The sequence below is a fragment of the Penicillium atrosanguineum genome (assembly GCF_028827265.1).
Source record: "Penicillium atrosanguineum strain IBT 20685 chromosome Unknown utg000005l_segment0_segment0, whole genome shotgun sequence".
Classification (NCBI taxonomy): Eukaryota; Fungi; Ascomycota; class Eurotiomycetes; order Eurotiales; family Aspergillaceae; genus Penicillium; species Penicillium atrosanguineum.
This window is the reverse complement of record NW_026623137.1, coordinates 1916575-1938945: the sequence shown is the minus strand read 5'-3', so window position 1 is coordinate 1938945 and position 22371 is coordinate 1916575. Positions and strand designations below refer to the sequence as shown.

The 22371-nt window shown below is 50.0% G+C and overlaps 7 protein-coding genes across 7 annotated transcripts; 5 read left to right on the top strand and 2 right to left on the bottom strand.

Annotated features, from left to right (window-relative positions):
* Nucleotides 1–690: 690 nt before the first annotated feature.
* On the bottom strand, nt 691–4494 carry N7443_006973 (putative checkpoint protein kinase (SldA); the record flags this gene model as incomplete). Its single annotated transcript, XM_056887029.1, is given in 4 exon segments — nt 691–2909; nt 2966–3401; nt 3504–4369; nt 4383–4494. 4 exon segments carry the CDS (start codon nt 4492–4494, stop codon nt 691–693), a joined length of 3633 nt encoding a protein of 1210 aa, XP_056740678.1.
* Nucleotides 4495–4867: 373 nt separating this feature from the next.
* On the top strand, nt 4868–6645 carry N7443_006972 (DNA-(apurinic or apyrimidinic site) lyase APN1; the record flags this gene model as incomplete). The annotated part of the gene is made up of 4 exons (XM_056887028.1): nt 4868–5436; nt 5485–5604; nt 5657–5791; nt 5838–6645. 4 exons carry the CDS (start codon nt 4868–4870, stop codon nt 6643–6645), a joined length of 1632 nt encoding a protein of 543 aa, XP_056740677.1.
* A 404-nt stretch (nt 6646–7049) lies between these two features.
* N7443_006971 (putative nucleotide-sugar transporter) lies at nt 7050–8893 on the bottom strand (the record flags this gene model as incomplete). The annotated part of the gene is made up of 2 exons (XM_056887027.1): nt 7050–8393; nt 8453–8893. The coding sequence occupies 2 exons, from the start codon at nt 8891–8893 to the stop codon at nt 7050–7052; spliced, it is 1785 nt and encodes a 594-aa protein (XP_056740676.1).
* A 959-nt stretch (nt 8894–9852) lies between these two features.
* Nucleotides 9853–12027, top strand: N7443_006970 (glycoside hydrolase family 15 protein; the record flags this gene model as incomplete). The annotated part of the gene is made up of 3 exons (XM_056887026.1): nt 9853–11617; nt 11694–11758; nt 11821–12027. 3 exons carry the CDS (start codon nt 9853–9855, stop codon nt 12025–12027), a joined length of 2037 nt encoding a protein of 678 aa, XP_056740675.1.
* Nucleotides 12028–12690: 663 nt separating this feature from the next.
* N7443_006969 (uncharacterized protein) lies at nt 12691–15340 on the top strand (the record flags this gene model as incomplete). The annotated part of the gene is made up of 3 exons (XM_056887025.1): nt 12691–13014; nt 13099–14832; nt 14885–15340. 3 exons carry the CDS (start codon nt 12691–12693, stop codon nt 15338–15340), a joined length of 2514 nt encoding a protein of 837 aa, XP_056740674.1.
* Nucleotides 15341–17893: 2553 nt separating this feature from the next.
* Nucleotides 17894–19072, top strand: N7443_006968 (uncharacterized protein; the record flags this gene model as incomplete). The annotated part of the gene is made up of 1 exon (XM_056887024.1): nt 17894–19072. The coding sequence occupies one exon, from the start codon at nt 17894–17896 to the stop codon at nt 19070–19072; it is 1179 nt and encodes a 392-aa protein (XP_056740673.1).
* A 1649-nt stretch (nt 19073–20721) lies between these two features.
* On the top strand, nt 20722–21996 carry N7443_006967 (cytochrome and DOMON domain-containing protein; the record flags this gene model as incomplete). The annotated part of the gene is made up of 1 exon (XM_056887023.1): nt 20722–21996. One exon carries the CDS (start codon nt 20722–20724, stop codon nt 21994–21996), a length of 1275 nt encoding a protein of 424 aa, XP_056740672.1.
* Nucleotides 21997–22371: the final 375 nt, after the last annotated feature.

Here is a 22371-nt window from a genome sequence, read left to right as displayed (position 1 = left end):
CCATCATTTTTGGTTAATTGAATGATTTGAGAATTTGATATGAGATGCCATTTTGTTTTTGATTCTCATGGATTTGTGGTTGGGATTGTTTTTGATTCTTACTGGCTCTGATTCTGATTCCTTCACATGTTTCTGATGGATCTTCTATTTTTCATACTCTTTACCTTTACATTTCTACTTGCGCTCTGGCTGTCTGTTGTTTTACCTGTTTTTATGTGGGTTTGACTTTGAAGGATTTAGTCGCGTTAAGCTTGGGTGTATGACTCGTTGAGATTGCCCAATTTATTATCTTCATTGGTTTCCTTGTTGGTTCTAGACTGTTGACTGTAGATTGTAGAACGAGGACCTACTTTCATGTTGAGTTGGTTTAAAGAGGAACCAGACGCTAGTAGAGGGCCCGCCTGGGCACAGATCTACCGAGCTTAGGGGGGAGAATGCCCACCCGTATGACTTACCAAGGAACACTAGACCTAGATTAGGTTCGCAAGGACACCTTGGCACTCGAGTCTGATGAAAATGATTGTTCATTAGTAAGACTAATTTGAAGATGAGAAGCAGCAAGAAAAGAAAAGAATGTGTATGCCTAGAATATCAACGACTAGAATTTAAGAAGAAACAAAAAACATTGAGGGGGTATAAGATCATAAACAGAAACAAAAGGCGAAAAGAAACAACCGAAAACAAGACCGATCAAGAACGCTCCATCTTCTTTTTCCTCTCAGAAAGCAACGCCTCAATCTTTCTCAGCTGCAGCGCAAGCCCCTTCTTCTCCGCATGGAGCACAAGCCAATCCTCCATAGCCTTGCGCACCTTTCGCATTGAATGCAACACCGGCAGCGCAAGTCCATTAAAGTTCTCACCTGCAGCTTCCATTTCCACAGAAACCCACTTTTCGGAGCCGGGATTGAGAAGTAAATCAAAGACATCAACCCACAGCTCGCGGTCCCAGTATCGTTTCAATGACTCGCGGATGCGGTATGCAGTTGACGTGCCGGAACTGGTACGGACGGCGGAGGATTCGATGTATTTTCCGAAGAGTAGGACATGGATCACGCCCGCAATTCCATATAAGTCGATTTGATGGGTCCAAGGACGCATTTCGCGGATTTCGTTGCACTCGTGAGTTCCTACTTCCCAGTCTGCGATAAATTGGACGGTAGGGGTAAATGCGTTCATATCGATTCCGCGGCCGAAGTCGATGAGAGCGAGGCCCTTGTTTCGCCAGCCGAGGACTCCGTTTGGTGAGTAGTAGATGCTGTCGCGGGAATCTTGGCTTGGTTCGTCGGTGCCGAGGTCTAGCAGCGAGAGGGCCTTTGTGGGTGGGTCTTCATCGTCGAGGCGGACAAGACAGTTGTCTGCTTTGATGTCGCCGTGGAGGATGCCGTTGGCGTGGAGGGCCTCGATGGTACGAAAGAGTTCGACGGAAAAGAACATGGCAAGGGATTCTTCGAGACCGCCTTCACTGTTGTGGGTTGAGGAGATGGGTTCGTTGCGGAGGATATTGACTAGGTCCAACAGGGTGCCTTGACCGCGATAGTCTTCAACTAGGAAGCTTTCGCGCTGGTGGACGTGGAGTTCGTGGGCGCGGACGATGCTATCCGTGGCGCGCGAATGCCCGGGGGATTTGCGAAGGCGCTCATGGGCGGTGCGGATCATATAGAACTCCCAAGCACTTGAAGGTCCGTTCTCGACCTTGACGGCTTCAAATGGGTACCGGGCTGTGTCGTAGAGGTTGGACTTCTTGACCAAGGGGTCTCTACCGCTGGAAGGCGTGTTTTCTTCTTCAGAATCAGAGTTATAGGACTCGAGACTGTCGACACTTTCAGCTAGATAGACCGGGGCATAGGCGCCTGCGCCGAGCTCACGACGGATGATGTAGCTTCGCTCGGCGCCCGGGAATTCGAGAATTGGCATGTCATATTCTTCGTCATCGCCGCTCTTGGATCGCCTGCTATGAGCTTTCACAAATTTCTGGATCATGGAAGAATAGTTGCTGGCTTGAACATGACCGTGATAGCCTGCATATGCCGCTAGCGGAGGTTCCAGGGAATTCAAAATCGTATTGCGAATGCCATTGTCTGTTGGGTTGCATTGTGCCTCCTTGATAATGACCTCTCGTCGACGCTGCTTAGGGGCGAGGGCCTTGAAAGCAGTGGGACTGAATGGAACATCGGCAGTGGAGTTCACGGTATGGTCTCCCTGGTATGGCGTAGCACCCCCCAATGGACTGGACAGTAGAAGATCACCCATTTGTGGTACACCAGAAGGTGTTCGAGGTCTTGATGGTGTTTTAGCATTGGAGAGAGCATTTCGAGCAGCAGTCATGGAGATAGAAGACTCAGTGCGCTCTACAATGGGGGTCATGAAGGGTAGGCGGTTCTGGGCCATGACCGCAGGATCTCTATACGTCCCACAGGGCGGAGCATAGTCTTCTGGCATCTGTGGCATGAATCCCCTTCTTTCAGGTGTTCCATGCAGTGAGTCTCCAGGTACACCTTCGCTAATAACAGATTGGGACGTTGCATCTGCGAATTCAGCGCCAGGGACATCTCGACTGACGCTGAACTCAGTCCAATCGTCTCCAACAACACTTCCCGGGTGAGTAGTATCACCATCACCGTATTCCGTATCATCTAGCGACTTGTGAAATGTTTGGGTCTCGTCGTCACCAAAGTCACTTGAAGTCGCAGAGATATGACCAGTAGTATCTGCAGTGCTAGCACAATCATCATCGTCGTAATCGCTGCCGAAACAACTATCGGCTGCATCTTCCTCTTCGGCTTTCAACGGTTGATTAAAAATGCTGTAGATTTCGTCTGTAGCGGCGCGCGTGTGCATGGTCATTGTCGGCTCTCTGGTGCTCTTCCGACGGACCTTTGAGTTTGTAGGAGAGTCAAACTTCATTTTGACTGAAACGTAGTTAGCATCGAGGTTCGAGAAAGGATGGTGGGTATCGAAGAAATACCAGTTTGAGTCTGCGAGTCCCCGTGAACCTTGAACTTCCTCGCTTTACCAGGTTTGCCTTCCAAAGCTCCATCCTGTGCCTGCGTCGGGGACTGCTCATCAATGGCCAACTTCTGGTCAAATTGTTCTGGCAAATTCTCATCAGGACTGGGTGCTTTGGGCTGTGTCGATTGCAAGTCACTAGCAGAGTTTCCGGAAATTTGCTTTAAAGGCTCTTTCTGAGTCCGCCAATTCTTGCTCATCCACCCTCGCTTGATAGCCCTCAACTCCTCGAAGCTGACCTCGTGTGCAGGGTTCTTGTAGTCGGGGTATACTGATTCCAGGTCGACAAACACGCGTTCTCGTCGGCCAGTTCGTGGGTTTACCGCTTCCCTTACATGGTGTTCCGGAATGTGCCTGGGGGCACATATTTCTTCTTGAGGAGGATTTGAATTTGACTGTATACACAGAATCGAAGCACATAGGTCCCAGCAATTAGTCCTGCGATCGTAAATATGAAGAAGGTCTAAAGGGGATGAGCAACGTAAATTGCAACTTACCTCGTCCCTAAAAATGGCCATCTTTTCTTTCGGCGCTGATTTCTTTCCTGCCTTCAATGTCTCTCCAACCCACGGCTTTGCCTCGACTTCGTTTTCTTTCCTTCGATCTCGCATGGATCCAATGCTCTCCCAGCCCTTTGTGGTACCGCTTGCAGCCGGTTGCTCGGCAGAGGATGCTTCGACATCGGAGAAGATGGCCATCTTTGCCTTTCCAGATTTCGTCTTCGTAGCACCCGCTTGAGGTGATGGTTGAGAGGCCTGTTGGTCTCCAGAGGGATCTGTCAGGGAAAAGGGGTCCATCTTCGCGGCTAGCGCTGGGCGAACAGCGGGTAGAGCTGGAGAGGATGGCCCCGCGTTCTGCGGCCGCTCCTCGTATCGATGTTGAAATTCGCTGTATTTTCGCAGCAATCGCTCAGCCGGCCGCGCCTCGCGATCCACGCCGAGCCTGAATACCTCGTCGGCCTGTGCCCAGCGTCCGGCACCTTCTAACCACGCAGCAAACTCTTCGTAAAACAAGGCCAACCCCTCACCTATGTGATGGCGTGCAAGGAATGCAAAGGTTTCGCGAGGCGCATCGGAGAATAGCCTAATGTAGTGAAGCCACAACTTGAGGTATCGTGGGTCATTTTTGTAGTGAGTTGATGACAGAAAAGACTTGGTTGCACGTTCCAGCAGCGGGAGGAGGCCGGACTCAGCAGTCGCTTGAGCAGAAGGGTACGCATTCAAAGTCCATTTCACGTAGCGGTCGTAAACGTCAAGCGGATCGTCGGATTCTCCTATAACTTGCAATTCATTTTCGTATTCTTGGCGGATGGCTCCGTTGAGTGTTCGTGTATCGTTAGGTGAGGGGGGTCGAGAGGCTGTCACTGTTGCTGCCACCAGAGAAGATGCGGGCGAGTTCTCTGGCCGAACGCCCACCGGGGAGCGATTGGACGTTTTCTTTTTGAGCTTCAATAATGTTGAAGTCGATGAGGTCCTCGGAGGCAGCCATTTTGCCTGAGTCGTCGATGCACGTCAAAGTTGTCGAGGGGCTAGCACTTTCTTATTTGGTTATCGATAAACATCACATGACTGTTGCCCCGGCGATCTCCACGTGACATGAAAAGAGATGCAAGGCTCTCCACGATGTCATCTTCATCAATGTAAAGATTAGAAGTCTACTAAATTCAAAAAATATTGCTCTGTTAATCTTGCACTTTGGAAGTTTTCTTGGTACGGACAAATCAAGCTTCTCAGCACGTTTGGGAGTCCTTGTCCACACCCAATCAAAATCGCAGACCCATCAGTTTCGGGACCGCAAGTATTGCATTGCTCTGCAAATTCCCCTCTGGCAGCAACCACAGAACTCAACTCGGTCTTTAATTATGATGACCAGCGCTACCGAGGACGAAATATCCGCCCAACCGCAAAAACTGGTTGCTACAGAGCCCAAGGCCAGCCACAAGCGGAATCTGAGCACAGGGACACCAGACGGCTCTCCAATTCGACGATCCAAACGACAAAGATCAAATGTCAACCTGAAGGAAGCTTCATCCTCAGAAGACTCAGAAAAAGAGCCCGACGAAGACTTCAAGCCCAAAAAGGAGACACCTGTCAAGTCCACGCCGAAGAGTGCTCGGGCCAAGAAGACCCAACCCACTTCCTTTAAGAAGGAGGCCGTTGAGGATAGAGAATCTGTGTCAACCATCAAGGAAGACGAGGACAAATCTGCTCTTAAGACAGAAGAGGACGTCCCCGTGAAGGCTGAAACCAAGGCGGCTGCCACGCAAAAGAAAGCCGCTCCTGCCAAGCGGGCTAGGAAGACCAAAGAAGAGAAAGAAGCCGAAGCCATGCCGCTGGCTCCGCGAACTCAGGGCTTAAAGATGTTTGTTGGCGCCCATGTGAGTGCCGCGAAGGGCGTTTTCAATTCCATCCACAACAGCGAGCATATCGGGTAAGTCTCTGCCTCCGAATATTGAAATGAGACTAATCAGATATCTAGGGGAAACGCGATTGCTCTATTTCTCAAGTCCCAGAGAAAATGGGACAACCCACCTCTACAAGATGACGTCCGAGATCAATTCCGTAAGCTATGCGCCGAAAAGAATTACGACGCATCCAAGTCTGTTCTCCACCTCACCTCCAGACGAAGACCCCTGCTAACCAAATGCCAGACATATTCTCCCTCACGGCTCCTACCTCGTCAATCTAGCCCAAAATGACCAATCCAAGTCCGATCAAGCCTACAACTCCTTCCTCGAAGACCTCCGCCGTTGCGAAGCCCTCGGGATAACCCTCTACAACTTCCAGTAAGCCCTCCCCTTCGTACCAAACTCAACTCCTAACACCTCCCAGCCCAGGAAGCACAAACCAAACTCCCCTTCCGGGAGCCCTGGCCCGGCTCGCCTCAACCCTCACAAAAGCTTTAACAGAGACCACAACTGTAATCCCAGTCCTCGAAACAATGTGCGGCCACGGCAACACAATCGGCGGCCAACTCTCCGAATTCCGCGATCTGTTTGCCCTAATCCCAGAAGAACACCACTCCCGCATCGGCATCTGCATAGATACATGTCACAGTTTCGCCGCGGGCTATGACCTTGTTACGCCCAAGGGTTTCAAAGCATTCATGACCGAATTCGACGAGCTTATCGGAATTAAATACCTCCGCGCTTTGCATCTGAACGACTCCAAGGCTCCACGGGGAAGTAAGCGTGATTTACACGCCAATATTGGGACTGGATTTCTTGGGTTGCGGGCGTTTCATAATGTGATGAATGAGCCGCGGTTCGAGGGGTTGCCGATGGTTTTGGAGACGCCCATCGATCGCGAAGCTGAGCCTGAGAGTGAGGGCGAGGGAAAGAAGAAGAAGGGACCTAAGCGGCCGGCGGGTGCTGCGCCGCCTGCTGTTCCGGATCCAGGTGTTTGGGCTAGGGAGATCAAGTTGCTTGAGTCACTTATTGGGATGGATCCTGAAGGGGAGGAGTTCAAGGCGCTTGAGACAAAGCTTGCGGAGGAGGGGCGGGAGATGCGGGAGAAGGGGATGGAACAGTATGAGCGGAAGATGGACGTGGAGAAGAAGAAGGGGGCTAAGGGGAAGGGGAAGCAGAAGAGTCTTGTTGATATGATGAAGGTTGATAAAGAGGACGAGGGGTGTTGTTGATATCGGCGTTATCGAGGGTTAAGTTGACTACTGTATCAGATAGGATAGTGATACTAAGTTACAAGATAAGTTGAAAGAGATTCGAATATTGAGATGAATGAGCTATGAAAGCCCCAGGAAAGAAATTGAATTGGTGGTATCAATCAAACCGCCTGCAATGAATACAAATGCCTCCATGCATATAAGAAAAGACAAAGACACATCTACCACAAACCCAACACAGTCGTTGCGCCATTAAACCAAAGGCAGCGTCACATCTGTGGTAATATGCCAATCCCGAGCTCAGTCGGGCGAGTCGCAGACTCTATCATTCCAAAAGAGGTCGAGTGGACGTATTGCCGTATAAATAACCATTATCGGATGGCTAGATGGTTATAGAGAGGGAAGTAGAAGAATATATGAGTTTAATGAGGGTTTGGCGTTTGATGGCGGACGGGTGACATGGAAGCGGTCGATTGGACACCCGGAGAATCTTCTCGTTGAGATGCATGAAGATGTGGGAACCCTCCTGCCTCTGCCATTGATGTGATTGTCGGCGGGGCCGACTTGATAGGAGACGGAGGTCCGTCGTCTTCCGGAATGGTGGTGGTGGAAATGCTGAGTCCGCGCATGGCGCCACTAGCCCGAACGCGGAATGATCGCCGTTGGCCACCCGCGGGAGAAACGTGCAAGTCGTCGTTGAAATGTTCGGTTGGTACAGAGCTGACCAGATCCGAATCCTGGCCGGCAACCCGGTTGTATTCACCGTACTCGCCGCCGCTGGGTTCATCGTCCTCGCTGTCAGATTCGGATGTTCCCTCACGACTCGAAGAGTCATCGGCTTCGCTACGCATGCGAGAGATCTTCATGTAGTTGTAGCAAGCAATGCTGCCAATGGTGACTACCAGGCCGGTTATGTTGACAGGCGTGAGTTTGTCGTGGAAAATAATACCTGCTGCGCTAATCGTCACAACTTCCTTGAAGATACCGCAGATACTCAAGGTGACGACGGAAGAGCGCTTCAGAAGTGCGAATTCGGAGGAAATCATGCAGAATGCAAGAACGCCAGGGAAAATAAGCAAGCCAGCACCAATACCCGTTCCGTGCTTTTCGGCAAGCTTCAAGAATCCTTGGTGAATATCGTTAGGGCCCTCAACGGCGAGGGCAATGAAAATCAAAGAAAAGAACATGACTGGTGTAAGGAGAAAGAGAGTCGAGAAAGGATTCGACGTAGCGGGATGCCGCAGTAAGAGGATCTGGGTCAGACCCCATCGGAAACCGGAGAAGAAGGCAGATGCGATGACCAGCGTGAATCCGAGTGCGTTGAAAGCAGTCTCTCCAGCAACCATCATCACCACACCGATCGTCATTGCGGCGATTATAATGATCAACTTGAAAGACGGCGTTTCCAGGTGGAATAGGAAAGCAAAGAGAAGAACGAAAGCGAGGGCAGAGGATTTACACATTGTGAGGAAGGTAAGAGAAATGAACTTGAGGGACATGTTGCCAAGTCCGACGTCGAGGGATGTGGCCGCGCCGCAAGGTACGAGGCGTGTGAGATAGAATAGTTTGGTGAGGACGGGCTCGTTGGTTTTGAGGCCTTCCACTGGCGAGCTCGAGGGAGACGACGGTGGGTGGCGAGGGCGTAATGACGGGAAGATCCATAGTATAAGAGCGGCGAAGGTGAACTGGACAAGCATGTGCAGGCTGGTTGTAAAGAGAGGGAAAGGGAAGACGATGTCGCTTTCGGAGAACATCCATTTATTGTACTGTAGAGAGGGGATCGGGTTAGTCCATTGTATTGTAGATGGAGGGAAAGGTCACTCACAATTGAAATGGACAAAGAGAAGAAATACCACATGAGGATCAACCCGCCGTTGACGGATAGCCTCTTGGCGACATTGCGATCGGCCAGGCCTAAGTGGAAGATTGATCGAGTCGACTTGACGTCTGCGATGCGGGCATCCAGCTTTCTGCGTTGCCGGCGCCGGCGCCGGCGTCGACGCTTCTGATTAGCTGTCAGGCCAGTCTCCTCATCATACTGGTCATCGTCTGAGCTCATTTCAATGTCCCGATTGTTGTCGACAACTGAAGTCGAAAGATCAGACGTGTCTGTGTCCTCGGCAGTCAAGGGCTCTTCGTCCCACTTCGGTGCTTCGCCTGGTCGCAGACTCTCATCCCTCCGGTCCGAGGGAGTCGCAGGAGAGGATCGCGCGGCGCCTGTGAGCACCGAGCTCCGCCGACGATGGTGACCGCCTGATACCCCCATTTTGGAATTTTTAGGATGGGGCTAGACACGGTCCAGAAAGGAGGGAAGGGGGAAGACGAGAAGTGCCTGCCCCATGAGGGTGCGACCGGGAGTCGTTTCACGGCGGTGCACCCTTGGGGGGATGTAGATCTTAGGTAGAAAGAAAAAGAGAGAGTGTGTGTGAGAGAGCTAGAAAGCGTCAAGAAAAGGAAAGGAGTAGCGGCCACGACGATGAAGAAACACGAGACATTTCTCCTTGCGAAGGCGGTGTTTTCCTCACTACGATCCTCCCAATCTCTGACTGGTCCGCCACGGGTCCACTTAGGGTCGATCCACAGTCCGGTCGATCCGGGGTCCAAGGGGGAACTTGCACGGAGTCTGGTTCGCAGTTCTCCTTTTCAACTGGTGGGTTACGATTTCCGGAAGGGGCTGTCGAGATAGGAAATCTGATGGGGATGGAGAATGGGAATGGGGATACCCGAGAAGGCTGTGGTCCATCTTGAAACCACTGCCCAAAGCCTCATGGCGAATTGCTTGAACTCGATTGGGACCTTTGACAAATGGCCCGAACCTGTTGTACTGTTCGTGATTCTCACCAGGGATAACAGCAGGGCGCTCCCTAGCCTAATTGAGCCCAACTAGGAGTCAGCATAATGATGATGTGCCCATCAATTTGTGCAGTGCACATCGTTCTCTGCTTCATCATTGGGGGAGCTATCGGGATACCATCTCCCCAAAGCATCGAAATGACCTCAGCCAGAGCCCATCCTCATCATTATGTCGTCCTTCCCCGTGCTTCTGGCGGATATCCTTATATGGTGGGGTTAGACGGTGGAAAGAGCGAGTTTCGGATGGGATTCTCTTCGCTTTCTCACACCTCGACCTGCAATTGAAGCTGCTCGTGGATCCGCCTACTATTATTTCCATTTGAATCAATCAACGAAAAAATTCACGCGGTGATCGTGGTTTCTGTCTTCATTATGGGAGATCCCGGATATATTGCCATTGAAGACTATGGACTGATCGGAGACATGCACACCTGTGCTTTGGTGAGCAAGGCTGGTAGCTTGGACTATATGTGCTGGCCAGTCTTCGACTCGCCCTCGGTCTTCTGTCGTCTACTAGACTCTCAGAAAGGCGGATTCTTCGCTGTTGCGCCCCAAGACTGCGTGGACGATCCTCACACCAAGCAACGATACTTGCCATATTCGAATCTCCTAGAAACCCGATGGACCAACCAAGATGGTGTCGTGACGATGCTGGACTACTTCCCCGTGAGTCCCAAGAAAGGCGGTCATGCAGGTCGCGTGCTATCGGGCTATTGTCCGTGCAACGAGCCCGGAGCGAACCGCTTCAAGTCAGGTCTGCAGCACTCAGGTTTGATCAGAAAGCTGGAATGTAGCCGTGGCACGATGGAGCTCAAGGTGGAAATGTTTCCAGCATTCAATTACGCGCGAGAACCGCACACGGCTCGCGCAAAACTGGAGAACGACATGTGCAAACACCGGCTTCAGACGGCTCATTTTGAGAGCGAGTCGGAACGCCTGCAGCTTGAAATCTTTGCGGATTCCAAAGAGCCTGATAAGCTTGGGTACCCCAAGACGAAGCTCAGCATGGAGGACCGGCCAAATTTAAAAGGTCGCGGACTGGTGGCCTTGATCACCTTGTCGGAGGGACAGACGGTGCACCTTGTGCTGCACAGTCCCGAGAAGGCGGTTCCCAGCTCGGCGATGATGGCTGCGTACCTAGCAAAGATGGAGGAAGAAACCTCTGACTATTGGACGGACTGGACCCGCAAATGCGCTTTTCGTGGTCACTACCGAGAGACAGTCGAGCGTAGTCTTCTGATCCTGAAGCTACTCACCTACAAGCCTACGGGTGCCATCGTTGCAGCGCCTACGTTTTCCCTCCCTGAGGAAGTGGGCGGCTCCCGTAACTGGGACTACCGATATTCCTGGGTGCGCGACACGGCATTCACGCTGTACGTCTTTCTAAAAATGGGGTACAGCCGCGAGGCGGAGGCCTACGTGAACTTTATCTTCGAACGGATCTTCCCGCACGCCCTCCAGGATGCCGACAGAGGAAGCAATCGGCCTTTCTTGCCACTCATGTTCACTATCCGCGGCGGTTGCGACATTCCCGAAGTGGAACTGGAACATCTGGATGGGTACAGAGGAAGTAAGCCCGTGCGCATTGGCAACGAAGCGGTGTTCCATACCCAGTTGGATATTTATGGCGAACTCCTGGACAGTATCTACCTGTACAACAAGCATGGCAATCCCATCACCTACGACCAGTGGTCTGCGATCCGGCGCATGGTCAACTTCTGCATTAGTGTGCGACACCAGAAAGACATGTCCATCTGGGAGTCCCGTGGCCAGATCCAGAACTTCGTTTACTCCAAGGTCATGTTGTGGGTAGCTCTGGATCGTGGTGTCCGCCTGGCAGAGAAACGTGCCAGTCTCCCTTGCCCCGACCGCTTCCAATGGATCACCATCCGCGACGAACTCTACGACGAGATCATGGAGAAAGGCTACAATGCGGAACGTGGCCATTTCTGCCAGAGCTACGAAAGTCGAGATGTGCTGGATGCATCGATCCTGATTGCGCCGCTGGTCTTTTTCGTTGCGCCGAATGACCCGCGGTTCATCAGCACTTTGAAGCAGATTCTCAAATCCCCCGAGAAAGAGGGTCTGTCAAGTGCCAAGATGGTCTTCCGATACGATCATGTGAAAGCTAATGATGGTATGCAATATGCGAGGTCCCATTTTGAATTATTGTTTTCATCTCCCCGGGTAATTACTTACACTGTGTTCCACAGGAATGGCTGGAGGCGAGGGTGCCTTTATCATGGTAACCTTTTGGCTAGTTGAAGCCATGGCTCGAGTGGGTATTCTCTCTGCGATCAAAACACACCTATCACTAACTAAGCCGCTCTGAATATATAGGCTGCCAAATACGATGTGCCGATCCCCCAGCTCGGGAAACTTGCCCTCTCTCACTTTGACAACATCTTGTCTTATTCCAACCACCTGGGAATGTTTTCTGAAGAAGTGGCCATATCCGGGGAGCAAATGGGCAATACTCCCCAGGCGTTTAGTCATTTGGCTTGTATCAGTGCTGCTATGAATCTGGAGAAGTTGGGCACAGAGTGATGGATTATAATGTGCTGGGCTAAGCCAAACCCGAAAGTTTCTTTGTGCAATTCCGCGATTTGAAAAGATATAATTAATAACAACTCGTGATTTTAGTCCCTTTTTGTTTTTCCTTCAGCAGATATACGCTAGCATCTACCGGGGGTGGTTGTTCCAGATACCGCAGATAATGCCTTGGTGGCTAGGAGGTTGCCTCATCAGAAAATAGAGGAAGACTAGCAAGTTTTGGTTAGCTAGCGGGAGATACTGTTTTAATAGCCAATCTTACTCCCTGCAGTATCGGGATAGGAAGTGGGGCTGATGAAGGGTGGGTCATTCTCCTCTATATATGGCCTACTTGGTTTCGTGATTTGGTATCGAGCCTATTCACACGGTTTGTTGTAGAACTAGGGTTCGTAAGCTACTTGGAAGTTGTTGATTTTGGACACACTTTTTGGACACCGATCGATCTATGACGAGCATCTGATTATGTAACTCGAATCGGGCGCAGATGATCCACGGGGCGTCGGGGCGATCCGCTCTCACTCCACTTAGTTTGTTGCTTCCCCAGTTCACTTCTCTTTCGAACAACAAAATTTCCCTTGCTTTCGGAACATTGACATGTCTGTCCTTGAAAGGTTGCTCCCCGATCCTGTGCTATAGCGTTAGAAACCTTCCCATCTCATGGCAGAGGCCGGCACGGACTGGGCTGATCGCCCACGCTCCGACCTCGCGTCATCATCAGATGAGGAGGGTTTCGTCTCCAGCCATAGCACTGCCTCAGTGGAACCGGACGCGATCGCTCAGCACCATCTATCGACCGCAATCGGCAATCTACATTTGCAGCAGGCAGCTTCAAGCCGCAGCTCTGATGAACATAACCCCACTCGGACATCGACGCCTGGCACCGCAGCCTCGATGGAGATCCCGTCGGACACGGAAGCAGGTAGAAAACCGATGCAGCTTCTGGAATTGCCGTTGGATGTTCTCAAAGACATTGTCAAGGAGGTGAGCAGCTTCCCGACGCGCTGGGCTCAGTGCGTGGTTGGGCGCTGCGTGTGATGATCGAAGCTAACATCTATGCTATGACAGATTACGCACACGAATGACCTCACTTCGCTTGCTTTGACGTGCTCTGCGCTCCATGCCCTCACAATCCCGCATATGTATTCACGCTTCGACATCGTCTGGCCGGAATCGCTGAATCCCACCGCCGAGGATTACTCCGGAGTGGATGCCTTATCATATGGATTATCAACGCTGGTGATGGGAGATGATGTCTTTGATCGGCCTGCGCCGCCCAGATACGATAAACCGGCGTGCGCATGTTCAAACTGTGGCTGTGACGACTATAGACATCAATCGTCGCAGACGCGTGGATCCGAATTTGGGTTTCGACCGCGACGAGGGAACTATTACGCGCAGTACACTCGCACATTCTCTATCGGAAATGGTCCATTGAGCTGGGTTCAGGAGTACTCCGTGAACAGAGAGGTGGGCAAGATGCTGGGTACACTTGTTGCATTGGCTGTTGCGCGGATGGTCAACCTCGAGGCATTTGTCTGGGACATGCCAACGGGCGTTGTTCGTGAAATATGGCTAGCGCTTGCTTCACTTGCCGACCGACCGGGCCATAGTTGTCGCCTAGAGCGCATCTGGGTGCGTTGGCACGATAACTCAGAGAATGTTCTGCGCATATCGAATGTAACACCCGAAAGCCGCCCACTACAAAGGTACAGGCATGTGGAACACCCCTCTCTGTCTGTATTGCCGCCGCTCAAGAGCGTGGCGGTTCTTGACATAGATGAGCCGGCCTATGTGGAAGAGCTGGGTCTTCTCATTGAACGATGCCGCCGTCGTCTGGTTGAGCTGCGCATTGGCATTTCCATGAAGGCACATTTGGCCCCCTGGGTAACTTGTAAAAAAGAGACTGATACTTTATGGGAGCCCTTGATGGGTTGGCCGAAGGCTGGGGGAATCCTCAGTGTTCTTTCAAAACGTGAATCCGAGACTCAGACAGACGAGAATGCCATAGCTTCCTCGGATGCTGGCCTAGCACCCTCAGAGTCTTCAGCATCAATTTCTCAAGATCGATCCAAAAATAAAACATCTACTCAAACGACGAGCGTATTAGCAGATCAATCTCAGCCCAATGGGGTGTCACATTCTGGAAGACGTTACTCTACACCACGTTTACCAGATTTCTTCGCTCGGCCAAGTGACGAGCAGTTGAACCTTGAAGTTCTAGAACTGGAGCGTGTCCCTCTCTCCATACCAACTCTCTTGCCAACACTGGACTGGACTCGTCTAATTACTCTTACGCTGATGCGATGTGAGGATCACGAGAATCTGTGGAGAGCACTTCGTCGGAAGTACGCACCGCCAGCACTCCCGCCAAAGCGACCGCAGAACACAAACCAGCGTCGATCAAGCTACGATGCACCAAGTGCTCCAGAGTATTCGCTGAAACTCAAACATCTGCGGACTGATACTGTCTCTTCATATCTCATGCTCTTTATCAAAGATACTCTGGCGCCAAATACCCTGGAGAGCGTGTATTTGAACGAAGGAGCGGGCTATGAATCATCCGTTCATATTGATGCCATCTACAGACACATTCTTCGAAAACACCGTCTTAGCCTGCGAAAGGTTTCAATAGATGCTTCCGAACGGTTCGGGATATCGGATAATCGACATGGGAATGTTGACGCAATGAGTCATCGCTGGCACAAATGGATGTTCAATCACGAAATGATCTCATTCGTGACAAGCGAGCGAATGCCGCAGCTCAGAGAGCTAGGAATGGCAATGCATTACCGGGACTGGGTAAGCTAACAAAGTCCCCCATCATACCCCATTCCAAAACTAATATCTCCAGCACTTTTTCCTCCAACGACTCCCCCACATGCCCCAGCTCCGCGCCCTATACCTTCTGAACATAAGCAACAGTCTCCACCGCGACCTAAAAGAACTCGCTCTCCAAGTCCTTGACATAGTCAGCATCCGCCCCGAGCTCAAAATCACATACATCGGACTCGAGACAAAATGCTATCAAATTCTTGAAGCTACGTCCACTGGCGACTTCGAAAATCCCCAAGCAAACGATACCTCCACAGGGGATGACGGCTTCCATTTCGACCCCGCTGCCCTAACCGACGACGATGACGATGAACCAGGGCAACAAGACCCTGAACTCATGTCCAGCGATCCCTCGGAAGACGACTATGATGCAGACCTCGATGAAAGCATATTCTGCGTGAGGTTCACGTTACAGGAGATTCTATTTTATGATGATAAGATATCCATCTTCAAGGCACGGCATGGTGTTATTTGATTTGATTTTTTTTGCTGCTTGAGCACATTTAAGGCATTGCAATCTGTGGAGTTGTGGCTTTTGAGTTCGCTTTATGATACCATGTGGACATTAGTTAGGGATGGGTCTTTCATGGCGATGGCCGCAATTTAGATATTGGACTAACTTCCAGACGATCTCTTCTAAACCCTATACCTCATCGTTCTCTCTAGATTTCACATGATATTACCCTTAGGCAAGCAAAGCCCATAACAGAATACTTCATAACTGGTACATACGTTCTCACGTGAGGTGATCTACGCGATTCAAAGATACGAATGAATCCTTCTTGATCGACATGCTGATCTGAGCTGGGTCTCCTTGCTGGTGGCATTATGGACCGACCCGCTTCTAGGCTTCACAACATGCTGCGATCTATCACAATTTGCAGTGCCGAACACGCTGCAATCGCTAGGGAATTCTACAATCTAGCAGACCACGATTTATCTTCATTCGACGTGGAGAGCATTTGTACGACACACCCGGCACTTTTTGGCCATGTTTCATTTGGTTTTGGAAACTTTGCTTAATATGCCCTCGTCCTAACAATAAGAAGTATATTGTCTGCTCTGGAAGTTTTTCCCGCCGCGGTGCACTGAGGGAGCACCCTTCAACGTTGGAATTTCGGAGAAAATTTTCATAAACAAGACCGCTATCGACATATAGCATGTGCAAGCATTGCGTCCCATATTATCTTCAAAACTCTCGTGATCAATTTTGAGAACTGCATTCAACACCAGAATGAAAACTTACGTATAAGCCAGAACTTGCGGTGAATGGCGCCTCTATTTATCATACAGTCATTGGCTCGAGACCACTTCTCCTCTCGACCCCCGAAGGCCATGGAACCGCTATATCCTACGAATCCTCGCGTCCAAAGTGTCCTCCCATCCCTGTGTAGTCAGTTTCGATTGCCAGGGCTTCTTCCGTAGTTCCACCTCAGAACTTGGAGATGGGACAACTGAAAATAGCATCCTACAAGAAAATGCCAACGATGCTGCCGAGCTTTTAGAACACTTTTCATCCAATGAGCCTGCGCTTGTATTTACCTGCTCTGGCAGTTGCACCCCTGCCACCCAGCTTTCTTCTCCTCTTCCGCCCTAGTAAGAGCAGTCATCATGTACGAGCCTGTGTTTGTATTCTTGATGTCTGTTTCGAGCCAACTCCAAACCGAAGCAATCTTTGCAGAGATTAAGAAAAATAAAAACGCCCTGGCATTGGCCCAGCGAATTGATGAATCATGCCCCTCCTACATGGAGGAATTGACTGGAAAACGTTCAAATCCACGGAGACCTATCAGAAGCCATCAGGTCTCCCGCCAGACAATATGAAACCCTATTTAGAGAAGGAATTGCTTGAATTTGTGAACTACAAGCTTGACGTCACAAAACTTGACGAGTATTGAAACAGAATATTCCTTGTCAGAGGCTCGGATATATCACTCAAGCTTGCCCGAGTTCCAGTCGCTAGGCCGTCAGATATGCTCCAGATTCCGGTGGAAAATCATACACGGCATTCAGGGTATGTGACCAACGAAGAAGAATTCTCAGAGTGCCTTATCCGAGAACTGCACTATGAGAGCTCTAAGCTCTGATTTCCCCTCAATTGAAATGTGGGAAAGGTGGGTGGGCAGTGAATTATAAAGAGATAATACTAGTAGGTAATATTACCTTGCTTTCTATAATAGGCTTAGCCTTCTCATAGGGGACTTTTATCTGCTAAACTAGTCTAATTATACTAACGTTAGATCTGTTAAAGCGTTAAAGATGACAATGATACATTCGTATCCTAATAACGATAAATTCCAGTCGTATATCCTGGAAATGTAGATTAAGATTCGTAATATCCGCCGTGGAGGAAGATGATACCACGAAGGCTTTGTGGCGCTGATACTTCCTCTTCGGGCTGTGGGTTATCAGAAAAAAGAATGAGTAACTTCTGCTTGGTATTCGTAATGTCCATACTCCAGACATAAAGGAAGGATACGATAGACCAAATGAATCATCTAACAAGATCGACTTAAACAAAGGACTCGGCTGGGGTGAGTGATTGAATTTTCTAAATCGACTTAAATATCTCTCGCATGTTCAAAGACAGAAAATGCTTTCAATGATATGCTCCAGATTGAAAGGAATAGAAATGAATAGGTGAAGGAAATTTAATAAATCTGGTGGGGTAAGAGGTGTGTGATCATTGGACGATGAAGACGGGTAAGCCGGTGAATTGCAAGGTCAGCTGAAAAGATTGGTATATGGGCTGAGAGTGTAAGAAATTATTTTCCTGTTGAGGAGGCTATGCAGGGCGCAGCCTGAAAGTGTAAAATATAAGGTGACGGTAGCCCTGCTGGCGCATAGCCTGGGCTAGTCAGCCCGCCATAAGCTCCGTTCAGACTTTATATTTAGTAACGTGCTGCTGGGGGCCTTATTCCTAAGAAACCCTGCGACCTAAATACCCATCAACTATTCAGAGGCGCAACGCTCTACCCTATCTCCAGGATCTCATTGTAACACATCAAGAGGAATCTAGTCATTTAAAATGGGTCGACCGTCCGATTCCGATATTCCTCTCCGCTCCATTGACGATAGCGACCGACCTCCGCTCTACGACGATGTGACCGACGTCCCGTCCTCCACGCCAGTCGAAACTTCGATCCCTGGCGGCCGTGAGGGGACTACATTCAACAACATCCATGGAAAAGGCGGCACTTTCACGCTATCACCGTCGCTCTCTAAATGCCCCAGCGCCCTCTATCGCCTCATCTCCTCACAGGCCGAAATGCCACCGCGTCAATATATTCACATCAAAGGGTGCAAGAGCAAGGGAGAAGAGCCATGGGAGTTCAACTTCACGCTCGACTTGACGCCGACGCTCCTGCAACTTGGCGAAGGTAGAAAAGAGTGGCATGAACTGCTGCTCCACCACGTTGGGCATGACGGAGCACCACATTTCGATAGGAGCGTTATGTGGGCTCCTGGGTGGGAAGAGTCTTCACGCCGTCGAAATTCCCACGAAGCAGCGGATTTGGAGGAAGGTACTGGGGAGCCAGAGGATCATACTCTCCTAGGTGCGGATGCCGATCGCTCAAACAAAAGCACCCCTGGACTGATGGACTGGTGTGAGCGGTTTTGTCGTGATCCTGCCCGGGTCAAGTCGTTTACTTTGACACGAGAGTTGATCGGATTCGACATTGAACCTATGCGTACCGAGCTGACAGCGTACCTCCGCGCCCTGAACTATGGCGGATACATTGAAATCACAACCTCCATTCCAAACAGCTTTGTTACGATCTACACTCCTCACTGGATAAATTATCTGCGAACCAGCACCTTCGTCTTCTGGGTCCTCGCTCTGACACAGCTATGGATTATCACGGCGTTTGTGTTAGGCTGCCTCGATCAACCCTACCATGTCGTGAGTTCAGTCTGGAGGTCTTCCCGTGAACTCGGAGATCCCAATGTGTTCTCAAGGAAGGTCTATGCGCATGGCCGTGACGAGACAAAATTGGCAGACTTCTGGGCACCCACGGTAGCACAAGCATTCTTGGATCGACGGAATGACGGGTTTATGCTTAGAGAGGAAAGTCTGCAACATCTTCACCAGCGCGCACAAGAACGTAGGGATCACATACAGTCATTTTTACCCCAGCTGAATGTACTAGGGGGCCTCCTGAGAGCTGAGGGTGTGCAGGCCGGTAGTGGCGAGTCCATAGGATAATCTCTAAGTGGGGCGGGGGACTCAAATCCCAGGACCTCATAAGGCTTGCATTTGTAAACTTGGGGTGGTTTATTTATTGATGCTAACAGGAAGATTCAATTAAAGTGAAACTAGAATAAGAAACTCAATTCTCGAGACCTGATATCCTTAACTTACCACTCGAGGAAAGCTTGCACACCTTTTTCTAAGTCTTCTTATACCGTACCTAGTTCCCTCTAAGAAGAAGACCACAATAAGATGAAAATAGGTAAGTAAGATAGCAGATATGCTAGCTTTACTCCCATCTTGGTACATGTTTCTTCGATGCGATTAGATCGATAGAAAGATCCGTTATCTATAACTAGAGCGAAATTTGGCTTTGACCCTCTTCTACAATACCGAAGAAGCTAATCAAGTAGTTTCTCGAAGACTACAGTATCCGCAGAGCCCTAACTTATACGAGAGAGCATAATTCTATCTAAACAATATACAGGCAGTATCTGATACAGTATGTCTCACGACTACTTTCACTACATACACTCTTCGTTTGTTTCTCGAACCCTGATGCTAAGGTTCACTAGTTCATGCATTAGGGGTTATTACGTGACCCATGTATCTCCAGAGATATACCTTGTAGTTAACATTGACATGGCCCATGGCCTCTTGGCGGCCCATGATGAAGAGACATAATTAATGCGATTTTATACTAAAATACGTGTATTCGGGACGTCTTGGTACGTATTATTTATTATACCCTTTATTAAGCTACAAAAGCCTTCTAAAGAAAAGTGGTAGTGTTGCCGTGCATTTCAGATATACAGCGGGAGACGACGGTATTGGTGAGACCAGGGACCAAACTCAAATTGCCAAATCCCCGAACCAATTTGTCTTGAATCTACAAACTAGATGTTGAAATGGGGAGTGCTCGATGGCTTGTCTGACCACGCAGGCCGTGCAACACACACACGCACCCTGTCGGTCTAGGGAGGAGAGTATAGGGGAGAAGAGCACGTAAGGGGGTTTTAGAAGAGGAGATATGTCTGTCTTGCTTATTCTGCGCATAGAAAGTCTTATATATCACAAAAGCCTTAGTCATCCGATAGACCGCTCCTTCATGCAGTCAGCAGTTCCCCCACTACAATCTTTAATACAGCAATGCCACTGGCCCAGACCCCTCCGTGCCACAAGTACTGAGATCGAGCCCAAGCTTTCATTAGCGTCATAACAGAGCTAAGCAGGACCATCCCATCTGGATACATCGGATCGGGCGCAAACAGGGAAGAAAAAAAAAGAAAAAGAAAAAGGCAGGAGCTCCGAACCAGAGGCGCAAGGACCCGAAATCCCCAGATTAGAAGATTATGCATATCCCGAAGCCGTGATGAGTGCGCTGCGATGCAACCCTGGGGAGGGGGAAGAGAGAGGACCTGGAAATAGAGACCGTCTAACATTGTTCCCCCACCGTTATGGCCAGAGTGTTGAGGTGATGAGATTTACGTGTAATGCATGTAACCGGGTGACTCTGTGAGTAGACGCCTGAACGTCTACCTGTCAGTTTGTGCCGAGCTCTTCTTCTTTTCAATTTTTCCTTGGATTTGGGAAGCTGAGCAGTCCCAATTTCACCGCCAATTGTTGTTCTACTATTCGTGTTCGTTTTATTGAATAGCAGCAAAATGGGGGCTCCCTCACGTCTATTAGCCCTCTTGCTGTATACTCTTCATTTCTTACCCCTCGTCCTCGCAACGGGCATCCAATATTGTCGCGATGAGCTACCGCTCTGCTTCGGCGTCGCCAGTACCAAGAACGAGACAGCTGGAGGCCATGACATCCATCTCTCTCTGGTCGCCACCCCATCCAAAAATGGCGGTTGGGTTGCTGTTGGCATTGGAAAAAAGATGGCGGGTTCGCTGATATTCGTGATGTATTCGGACCAAGATCGAACGTCACCCGTAACGAGCATCCGCACGGTCGAAAGCCACACCAACCCGACGGTATTAACAGATCATGCGACGTATGTGGAAGTGCTCAATAGCTCTATCTCCGCCACGAGCTACCACGCACATTTTGTATGTTACTCCTGTGAGCTGTGGTGGCAGACACCCATCGTAACGAAGGGCAAAACGCCCTTTATCTATTCCGCAAACCGAGACCAAACCTTTGACCCCCCAGAGACCGACTCAGTTTTAATGATGCACGATTATTACGGCGTTGTGGAAGGTGACATGGATGAAGCGCTTCTCTCCGACGCAGACGAGTACACCCCAGCCATCAGGCCCGGAGAAACTACGGGGTTTGTCATGTTAAACGAAAATGGACACGCGAATCTTAACCCCAAGGCTGGGTCTCTCCTTTCATCATCCTGGCTGTCACCGGCAGCAGTCCATGGGGTTGTCATGAGTGTTGCCTTCATGGGCCTTTTTATGCTGGGTGGGATCCTCATCCAATTGCCTCTAGCCCGCGCGTTCAAATACCACTGGGCCATTCAAATCGGTGCCTTACTGCTTGCCCTCGGCAGTGCCACTTACATGACAATCAGATCGACACACTTTGACCTGCATAAGATTCTCGGTCTCACTGTAGTCAGCGCTTTAGCAATTCAGGCGGTGGTGGGCTACAAGCATCATACGGTTTTCATCCAGATTCACCAGCAGTCTGTTTTTACCTCCATACACAGGTGGCTCGGTCGCGGTCTCTTGCTTCTAGGAACCGTGAATGTTGCATTGGGTCTCTACCATAGAGGACGCCCTACAGGAGCGATAGTCGCTTGGTTCGTCATCTGGCTTACTGAGGTTGCCGGGTATGTATGGATCCTACGACGAAAGAACCGACACCAGAGGCAACAAAGGGGGCACATGGTGCCAAAGAGCGAACATGATACTGAGCTATTTGGTCTTGCTGGGGATAACTCGGATGACTCTGAAGACTCTGATTTTGAGGAAGAGGTGTGATTATGAAAGCCCAGGGGTTCTTTACAAAGACTAGGGCAAATCTAGAGTATAAGATTAATGATTTCCGTACAACTACGATATTGGTATCTACCAAACACGGAGCAATACGTAGTTGGGTAGAATGAAATAAATTCAATATCTATCGTTTCATCATTTGCATCCCTACTGTAAGTGTACCGACTTGTCTGGCATGCTGGCACTCCAAACTCCAAGCCCACTCGCAAAGGAAGCGCCTCCAACAAAGAAGGGTAATCCCAACCCTGCACCCCCGATACTCAACCCAGACTTGAAAGTCGCTGCAACTAGGGGAGGAGCCGCCAATGTGCCCGCAATGCTCACCACAGCGAGAGCAGAGGAAATTCTTGTCAGACGGTA